We start from the raw sequence: 10011 nt of genomic DNA, 5'->3' as shown, positions 1-10011 counted from the left end.
CTAGCACGTAGTAGGTCATCATCTTCTAGCCTCATTCCCATTTGATCTGAGCTGAACAAACCACCCAGGCGTACACTGTCTGGGCCAAGCAGAGCAGCCCTATCATGCCTGACTATTAAGAACAAGAGCTCATCACCATTTGCCACAGTCTCACTCATGGTTTATATTAAGATTTTAATCAATCAATCTTTCTCCATATGTGCAGATGTACAAACACCCACTCATCTTCTATCTTAGGTGCAATTAGTCTTTAAAGTCAGAACTTCACATTTATCTTAATTACATTTCATCTTGTCAGATTAAGTCCATGATTCTAACCCATGTTGAATCGATGCCTACTCTTCAATTTTCTCCCATCACCTGGAATTTCAGTTGGTTTCTTCTCAGATATTGATATGAAGTTCATTAGAGCCAGGGGAGTCCGGGGACCATACAAAGATAGGAACCAGGAAGGATGGTTAGTTAAGGAAGAAATACCACCCACCCCACCCGGGCTGTCAGTCCCCGTGTCGGCTGTGCTGACGGTGCGCCTGCTGCTGTCTCTGCCTGGGACGCTCTCCTCTTCCCACTCATCGTTCACATCTCTGATGGTTGTTGCCTCCTCCAGCCACTCGATCTGCTCAAGTGCCCCTTCTGTGGGCTTCCTTGCCAACCTGTGCCTCCCATGTTGAAGCTCTTACAAACTCTCCTGCCTCTCAAACTCCAGGTGAGGAAGGCAGCGTCTGCCCTGCTCACCACAGTCTTCCTGGTTCCAAGCACGGTTCCTGGCGGAGAGCTGAGTCTCCATAAATGTCAAATGAATGGGTGTGTTGATACAAGTCAATGAGGTGTTTGTTTTTTTTTTTTTTTCTTTCCTGACAGATGTAACACCTGGGAACAGAGGAACAGTGTTCACCTAGCCCCGGGCTCCCGTGACAAGATGTGGTTAGGAGCTTGATGGGTGCGTTTGGAATGGCTTGGTTATTCGTAGACTTCTAGGTATTTCTAGTTTAGTCTCCCAGGTCAGGAAGCTTCCTCCTTTGGAGGAATGAGTGAGATAGGTGGTCGCTGGTGGTGGGGAAACACATGCACCATCATGTATCATCCTCTCTTCCTAAACAGTTTCAGGCCACGGGCGAGTGGATCCTCTGGGATGTCCAGCCACTCAAGAGGTCAGAAGTATGCTAAGGCCAAGGACCAAATCTTGCTCACCACCTGGCTACTTTCCTATATGTCAGTGAAGTACCTCCATGTGCACTGCCTGTGATTCCCGCTATCCACCCATCTTCCACCGTAATAGCCAAGCTACTCCCTTATGCACGACAGTTCTATCTGCTTATTCATCCAGGACTATTCTAATATGTTGGACAAACTGTAGGGTGTGTAATTTCTCCCTCTTAATGTCTGGGTAATGCCTAGGTAAAGGAAGGATGCACCAAAGCTCATCCTACCCTCTCCCAGTAAAAATATCTGTTACATACACCAGACAGCACTCCCTCCACCCAGACACTTAAAAGAGCCCCCTTCTGGGTATTTTTAGTAGCAGTGGTGTTGGGGATTTAACTGAGAGGAAGGCAGAGATGCTTCGTCTTGAGGTGCTTCTAGACTGAGGAGTAGAAATTTGACTCCAAATAGAGAGTAATTGCACAAAACCTTCCACCAAAAACAGTTAACGGTCAGCACCGTTTTGCCACCTGGCCACACCCAGGGTGCAGAGTAATCTGACACCTTGGTGCTCACGGGGGCGATGGCTTCCGCCTCTAGCTGATCAGAATAATTTTCAAATGGAAGTCCCAGATTTTATTTCTGGAAATTCAAATTAAGTAAGTCGGGGGTGGATCCTGGGATTCTGTGTCATTAAGTGGGCTCCCAGGTTAGCCCACCGTAGCCTTGTGCCTGTGACAAGAAGGAGTTGTGGATAACTTGTCTGGTCTGATGAGAACCTATGAGAACATAGCATGTATTTTTCTCCTTCTGCTGTGAGGATGCTGATCCCAGGGAGGGAGGTTTAGAAAGAGGGAAATAATGGAGAATTGCAGAGAGATATAAGCAGGATTCCAAGGAGGGACGGATGATCCTTATGAGACAGGAGGGAAGAGGTCAGGGCACAACCATTAAAAGAATGACACAGCCATTAGTAGCAAGTCGGTGTAAGAGCTGACTCCCAGTAGATCTTGAGCTTCATTATGCGCTCACTGTAACACAATAGCTGCCAAATGGCCCTCCCGCAGGTGCCAGGACAGTGTCAGGGCTGACGTAAAAGGTCAAAAAGTGGGTGATGGCCCAGTTCCTGGGAACCCCAGCCCCTTCCCCAAGGTAGTTGGAGTACCCCCCTCCACGTATTGGCATATGAAGTTACCAAGCCCATAAAAACTAACAACCCTGCACCTCGTGGCCTTTCTCTTGCCTTCTGAGATGGCCTGCGCTCCGCAACTCTCTGAATAAACCTACTTTTACTTAAGTGTGGCTCGCTCTTGAATTCTTTCTTGCGTGAAGCCAAGGACCCTCACTTGGTGGGGTGAGTCCCAGGGGCTCCACCGAGACCTGGGACATGGCCATCCTCTCACCCAGCATTTTTTCCTGTATCAGATGGATTGCTCTCTGCTCACCTCCAGACAAGGGAGTACGTGTGCTTGTGTGTTTATGAGAACAAGGGGAAGAGCCAATGAGAACCTCCATCTAGGGCTTCCAGGCCTCCCCCCATCCTTCTATCCCCCCCAACCCGCCACGGGCCTGGGTGCCAGAAACCTACAGATGCCCCGTGGGAGCCATTCGGGCCTTGTCAGGCCCTGGAGCATGTGCCCCAAGCAGGTACAGTCTTAGGGCACTCTGGATTTTAAGAGACGAAGCAATGTGGAATTGGTGAGAATTACGTACACAGTAAATAAAATAACTCCAAAACTGTGTTGGAAAAATGACTGGGTTGATACATGAAAGATGTCTGGAAGAGGCTGTGACCAAGAGAACGCTGTCATGGGTAACAGGAAAGAGTCTGGGCTTGTAATCAAGTCTGACTGTACGGCCCCGGCAAGCCACATAAACCCTGTGTGCTGAGGGTTCCACCTCTGCAAAATGGCAGGATGATAACGCCTGTGTGATGAGCTGTTGCAGAAATTAGAGGAAACAGATACATATACACACACACCCCCATTCATGTACATGTTCATAGTCTACCTGTGAAGGAAAAGCCAGGCTGGGCTAACAAGCTAACTCGTAAATCTAAGTGTAATAAGTGTCGGTTTACTGATCGAAGTTCTGCTGGGCTAACTCGTAAATCTGAAGTTTAGTGTCAGTTTACTGGGCTAACAAGCTAACTCGTAAATCCAAGCTCAACAAGTGTCAGTAACGTGATCTGTTCCTAATAGAGAAGCTCCAGTGTGCTGATTACTTGGTTTTGCTGTTTGAGCCTTATTGGCTAATAGCCCCAGGCTTGTAATTAACCCTATAAAACCCCATGCACCCATCTCGGAGGTGCTCAGAGCTTCGGAGCAGAAGCCCCTCTGAGCCCGCCGGGGTAATAAATCTGAGTGCTCCAACCCTCCGAGTGGTGCTTTTTTCTTGGCTGGCCTGTCATTTCCATAACACACCTACACCAGCAGTTCGCTAAACTGATAAAGACCAAACATGACTGGGCACCAGAGGTGCCTGGAGGGTTGTTAAAACAGCTCTGAGCCTCACTCCCAGGTCTCTACTTCAGCAGGTCTGGTGACACACCTTGCTGTGGGCACAACCCCGGGGGGGCCGGTGACGCGGGCTGGTAAAAGAATTACCAGAGACCAAAAACCGTTTAGGAAAGTTTAATAGGTACACCGCTGTAGGCAACAGTGGGCCACACGGTCAAGAAATGCCTGCCTGAGACGGGCGGGGAGGGGGTGGGGGTGGCGGACCTGCAGGGTCTCTTATTGGGGGGAGGGGGCTGTGACCCCAAGGAGCAGGGGCTGTGTGATCAATTTGTGCACGGGTACGTGATTGGTTGTAAGATCTGTCAGGACTTCTTTGAACAATAGGTTTTAAGACTTTGATAAGGGCAGGATTTAAAGCCTGTTCCCCTAGGGTATCGTGAGCCAAGCTATCTCCTGGGGTGAGGAGTTTTGTTAGGGTAAACACACATCAAGAGGTTCTTTTTTTTTTTAATCCTGCAGAAATGCAGGTATGCTGAGTGGTCCTTCAGTGGGGCATGGGGGTTAAGGTGTCACTGGCTCCAGGCACACAGAGGGCCCAGGAGTGGGGTTTCCTGACTCCAGAGAGTGCCGACCGGCTCCACGCATCTGTACTTCTAACCATGTCCCCGGTGGCGCTGATGCTGCTGGTCCGGGTACCACACTGAGAATCGGCGTGCTAGGCTGGACGCGCTCTGAGAGCAAACAAGCATTATGTCTGCCCCCTTTACCAGCACCTTCCTGCAGGTGAGCAATGAATAATTTGTCAGTAAAAAAACGAATGCATGGGGTGGGGGGAGGGTACAGCTGAGTAGCAGAGCGTGTGCTTAGCATGCATGAGCGTCTGGGTTCCATCCCCAGACGCTCCATTAAAAATAGAGAGAGAGAGAGAGAGAGAGAGACAGAGAGAGAGAGAAACCTAATTACCTCCTCTAATCAAACAAACAAACAAACAAAACCAAAACAAAAAAATGAATGAATGGATTTCCCCTAAGAGACTTGGTTTTCCTTTGTGCCGCACGGGGGTCTTACCAGGTGGTCTCTCAGGTCACCACCATTGACGCTGCGAGACTAGATCCTCCGGGTGAGGGACCGTCGTCCTCAGACCTGGATCTGTGGTTCCCAACCACGGAGCTGGAGCTGCGGGGTCCCCTGGGGTTGTGGCCTGTGAGGAGGAGGGCACTCACGCCCAGGCCAGAGCCCACCCACCCCCTCACCGTCCTCCTCAGAGCAGTTTCTTTCATCCAATACAGACCCTGGTGGCCTCAGGGCACTCTCTCCCTCTGGGCAAGGCCCATCCCCAAGAGCACTCACTCTCCAGCCTTGTGTCCTTCACAGCAGCATCTCATCTGCAGGGAGTCGGAGGAAGCCGCACCTCGCCCTTTCCTGCCCCTCCAAGCCCCACCTCCATGCACCCAAGACCACCCATGTCTACTGGGATTTGGGAGCAATCAAGGAATGCAGTCTGCCTCAGATGTTTCTTTTTCTATTATGTAAAGCAAACAAACAAATCATTTATTCTGAAAGAAAAAAAAAGTAAATTCTGTGCCAAGTACCCCAGAGAGCCTCCACTGGCCGCCTCCTCCCGCCCCCGCCCTCCCCGGCTCCACGGAGGCTGCGCGGCTGTGACTGAGGCCCCGGAGCTGCGTGATCTATCCACACCAGACCTGAGATGTTTACCCCTAACTTGAGAAGCAAGAGTTCCTCCCTGTTCTGCTGTTCCTCGTGCCTTTTCATCCATCCTTTTCCAGCAAGAACCAGGGACACTGAGGGGAGACAGAAAACCCTCAAGGCAGCCCACCCAATCTAGTCTCAGGAAAGCTCAGACCATGGGTAAAATAAAGCCAAGAAGAAAAATAATGGATAAATATAAAATAAAAACTCATCCCAGAGAGTCAAGAAGGAGTAAAGCACAGGTATTACGCAGGACCTAGGCTGGGAGGGTGTCACCATCTTTATTGTTACATGGCTTCCTCTTGCTCCCAGCCTGGGGTTGCCCATCAGGACAGACTGTGCTGAGCCAGCCCACAGGCCTTGCTGAGCAGCTGCCTGCCCCCAGGTGAAGCACGGGGCTTCGGGGCGACTCTGACTCAACTCAAATGGGAGTTTACAACCAAGTTGGGCAAGTAAGACAGACACACCTGAAAAGTGAAACAACAGTTCAAGAGATGCTACAAGGCACTTGCCAAATGGATGGTGTGGACTATGCGATGAGTTCTAGGAAGTCAGCACGGGCTCCTGTAGGTAGGAACAAGGAGAAAAGACTCCAAGGAAGAGGTCTTGAAAGATGGGTTGGATTTCAGATGCTGGAAGTAGCAGAGAAGTGGTCCAGGTCTTGGGGAAAGAGTGAGAAGAGGCTTGGAGGCAGGGACACCGAAGGCGTGTCCTGGGGAACTCCCAAGACATGTGCGCTGGTGGCCAAACAGGCCTGCCTAGAACTGAGGGTGTGTTCAAGGGAGGAGTCAGACGTGAGGCTGGAGAGGTGCCTGAGACTCAGGTGTGGACCCTGAGATGGCACGCAAAGGAGTTTGGACATCACCTCTGCAGCAGGGAGGCTCTGAACATGTTTGGAGACACACAAACAAGAACATGTTGGAAACTGTGGCAGCTGGGAATGCAGGAGCAACATTTTCAGGGCAGGAGGCAAGGATGTCTCAGTCACACTTTCTTTAAAAATAGGCACTCTTTGCTCCAGCACAGACCCCACTTTTCACTCCAACATAGGTGCCTCCTTGGTGTCTGCACCCACCAAGACCCCTCGGCTCTGGAAACACATCACAAGGTCTACAGCTAGCATCACTTTCCTGCCCCTGGTTATAACCAGCTGGGCCATAGCTGGGGGCCTCGGTATCCAGGCGGCATGGACTGGACTCACGACAGCCTAGGTCTCCTGTGCTTGGCATTGGATTTGGGCCCAAGCATGGGCCGAGACAACGCGGAGGCGCCACACATGGCTCTGGGCTTGGGCAGGGTGGAGGAAGAGGAATTGGTTCTGGAGGCAGACAAGATTCTGGACGCTCACGGGGCTGTGGACGTGGACATGGCTCTGGAAGCTCACACTCTGCTGGGTGAGGACGCGGGGCTGGACGTGGCTCCGGACACAGACTGGGTTCTGAAAGTCGCCATGGTGGAGGACATGGCCGGAACTCTGGACTTGCACACGGTTCTGGCCGTGGGTACATGCGTGGAGCCGGAAGGGGACGTGGGCGTGGAGAAGGACGTGGACATGGCTTCAGTGACGGCTCTGGACATTGGTTCACACGCTGCGGAGGACAGAAGCTTGAGCGTGGACGTGGCTCTACGTGTGGCCTCAGCTCCGGGCAGGAGGTACCCCAGGAGGGTCGTGGGGCACAACTCTCGGGGCAGCGTCTGATGGGAGGAATCTGAACAGAACACTTCTGAGGGGGGACCTGCTTGGGGCAGCACGGGGAGGAAATCTCTATTCGGCACTTGGGTCCACACCTCTGGGAGCAGCCTGACGTGGGACGCCGCGGACAGCCGCTGCTGTAGATGGGCTCAGAGCGGCGGGGCGGGGTGCAGTAACTGGAGGAGCCCGAGGAGCATCTTGGTGGCAGGCAGCTGCTGTAGTAGGGCACGGAGCGCCGCGGCGGGGAGCAGCTGCGGCTAGAAGGCTGCAGCTGGCGAGGAGGGAAGCATCTGCTGGTGCTCTGAGAGCGACGCTGTGCAGTGAAGCCCCCATAAGAGCCCTGGGTCTGGCATCGGGGTGCAGAGGTGCCAAATGAAGCCCGGGACTGATGCTGGGGGGCACAGCTGCTGTAGGAGCCCTGATATCGGCTCTGGGTGGAGAATCTCCCCTGCGTCTGGCATACTGGGGGTCCTGCTACATAATTCCTGACCGGCTGAGGAGCTGGACAGGGTGCATAGGTGTGGACTGGGCATTCCACGTAGCAAATTTCTGGGTAGCAAGCTGGAGCACATTCCACAAAGCAGGTCTGCACAGGGTATGGGGCTTCATATTGCACGTGGGATACCTCAGACCGGCCTGCGTCTTGGGTCCAGGAGATCTGAGGCTGGCACGGAGCCTGGCACGGAGCCTGGGTGGTCTTAGACGGGCGTGGAGCCTGGCACTTCACCTGGGAAGCTTGAACTGGGCATGGTGCAGGGCACTCCACAATTTGCATCTCACAAGGGGCTTGGACCATCACCTGGCTCTTGGCAGAGAGGGGCTGGGAGGGGTGGATAAGAGAACCCTTCACAAAGCACTGGGGTTGTGGCAGGCAACACTGAATCTGTGGCTGGTCACACATGGTTCTGATGCAAGCAAGTAGGCAGAACCTGAGGGTAGAAAGACCAGGGTGAGGCAGGTGAGAGTTTTGGGGGAGGAAGGGACAGGACCCTGCTTCTTCCCTGGCCTCTCTTCCCACACTCTCAGCTTTGAACCCAAGAATCCTTACTGAGTTAGCTGGACCCAAATTTAGTTACCATTGCCCGCAAGACCTGCCTTGGATCTGCCAAAGCGCCTGACCTGAGGAAGCTTCAAAGGCACAGCCAGGATCGTAGGTGGGCATACCAGTGTCCAGCACAAGAGGGCGCTGATGACAAGAAAATGCCATCATGTCCTCAGACCTACCAGGCGGGAGGGAGCACTATAGGAAGTAGAGTAACACCATGCTTCCGAGGCTGTAGCCCAAAGTGGGGACTCCACACCCACAGGAGCTTGGATATCCTCGAGCACACGCACTGGCAGCACACACATATGTGCACACGTGTGAAAATGCATGTGGGGAACCAGCACTCAGGCACTATTTGCCCTCAAAGAAAGTGTCCACTGGAGAGTAAAGGATCCAGTCAGCTACTGGGCAGCTCAAACCCAGCATAAAATGTTTGTTTCTCTCTATTCAATTTTTTAAGGTGAATTTTCTTAAATAAGCCCTCCTGGGCATATGCAAAACACACACATGCAAAATACACCAGCCTCGGAAAGGCCCAGGACCAACATGGCAACTGGCCCAAACAGGTTGCTGATGTTAATGACCCGAACCGGCACAGTCTGCTAACTTCAGAAGTGTTTTCTCCACGGCAGGGTGCAGTTACCTAAGACGGGGTAACCCAAAAAGTGCAAGTTTCCTAAATCACAAGACTGACATTCAGACACACATGAGACTCTATACTGCGGGAACATTACAAACACGATGTGGAAGATGCAGACACGCTGTCTACCACCACATTTAGCTAGAGAGAAACTCAGGGCAGTCCCCACTCCTGTGCCCCCCGCCCCCCGCCGCCATCGCTGCCTGTTCATGTGCCCAGTGACCAGCACGGCAGCGGGGCTGATTTGCCAGTTAGCTCATCCAACAAAATGCATTTCAATAAACTCCCGAGATACTGAATATTGGCAACGATGGGCAAAACTTCCATTGTCCATTTGTAATGAATATCTAAGAATTTAAGTATATATGCCCTTGAGGAAGGTAAACTTCTGACACACAAGTCTGCTCACAAGATGTAAACTATCAGTGCATCTTTTCCAGGGAGAGAGGTCCTGATGAGGGAAGATGGCACCTGAGGAAGAGCCCAGGGTTATCCAAGGCAAATACACTGACTTCACGGCCCCAGATCTTCACCCAGACTCCACAGATTTTCTTCTCCCATTAAAAGTCCACCAGACTGTTCTCTGGGGAATGTACCATTCTTCCTCTGTCCCAGCTTCTCCCCTCACTGTGCACTTGTGAATCTGCGCACCCCCTGACCATCATCCAGACCCCAATCCCAAGACCCAACCCCTGTACTCACCCTCCTCACAGGCAAGCAGTCATTCAGGCTGAGACATTTGGACAGAGGGCTGTCTTTATATAAAGGCGTCTGGGTCTGGCTTAGGCCATGAGACAACTGGTTGGCATCTGCCTAGCTCATCGCCCAGACTGGCATTGCAGCGGCCAGTCCCCTCCCTGTATGCCTGTCCTTGCAGTCACCTACAGAATGTGGGAGTGTCTTGCCTTAGTGCCGAAGCTACTCAGATATGGAGGAGCAGATTCTTGTGTTTTCCCTCCTCCTTCACCCTGTCAGTTTTTCTCCATCCCTAGAAGGCCTGGTGGTGGGGATGATGAGGGTTGGAAAAGCTGTCTTCTCCCTTGAAAGATAATTCCAGACTTCTACCTTTCTCCTAATCTCAGATTCTCACCAGAAAGATATACCAGAGGGGGAAAAAATACCTCTTGAAATTAAATCACAGGCATTAAAATCACCTCAAAGATAGAGGCAACTCTGCAAAGTGAAGAGAATGTTGGGTTACAGCTGAGTCTAATATCCTGGGTTACAACTGTGACCTTTATAACCAGCCTGAATGCTCATTTACTCATCTACAAAATGGAGACAAATCTATTTTCCTGACTTGAGGTGAGGATTAAGGCAA

At 51.9% G+C, this 10011-nt stretch overlaps 1 protein-coding gene across 3 annotated transcripts; it reads right to left on the bottom strand.

The window, feature by feature from the left end:
* Nucleotides 1-3760: 3760 nt before the first annotated feature.
* On the bottom strand, nt 3761-9527 carry KPRP (keratinocyte proline rich protein). 3 transcript variants are annotated; one of them, XR_012501305.1, is made up of 3 exons: nt 9393-9527; nt 4671-7934; nt 3761-4379 (listed from the first exon to the last, which is right to left on the bottom strand). XR_012501305.1 is itself a non-coding variant. In XM_010954091.3 (2 exons), the coding sequence occupies exon 2, from the start codon at nt 7904-7906 to the stop codon at nt 6308-6310; it is 1599 nt and encodes a 532-aa protein (XP_010952393.3). In that variant the 5' UTR covers nt 7907-7934; nt 9393-9527; the 3' UTR covers nt 3761-6307. The 3 variants fall into 3 exon arrangements, 1 of the variants encoding a protein (XP_010952393.3); XR_012501306.1 differs by having other exon boundaries at nt 3761-4803; nt 5780-7934; XM_010954091.3 differs by having other exon boundaries at nt 3761-7934.
* Between the last annotated feature and the right edge of the window lie 484 nt (nt 9528-10011).

This window comes from Camelus bactrianus, chromosome 21, assembly GCF_048773025.1.
Source record: "Camelus bactrianus isolate YW-2024 breed Bactrian camel chromosome 21, ASM4877302v1, whole genome shotgun sequence".
Lineage (NCBI taxonomy): Eukaryota > Metazoa > Chordata > Mammalia > Artiodactyla > Camelidae > Camelus > Camelus bactrianus.
This window is presented reverse-complemented; position numbering and strand designations above follow the sequence as displayed.

Bases quoted from the DNA above. Each gene is read 5' to 3' on its own strand.
- KPRP (XM_010954091.3), bottom strand. From the start codon at position 7,906: ATGTGTGACCAGCCACAGATTCAGTGTTGCCTGCCACAACCCCAGTGC.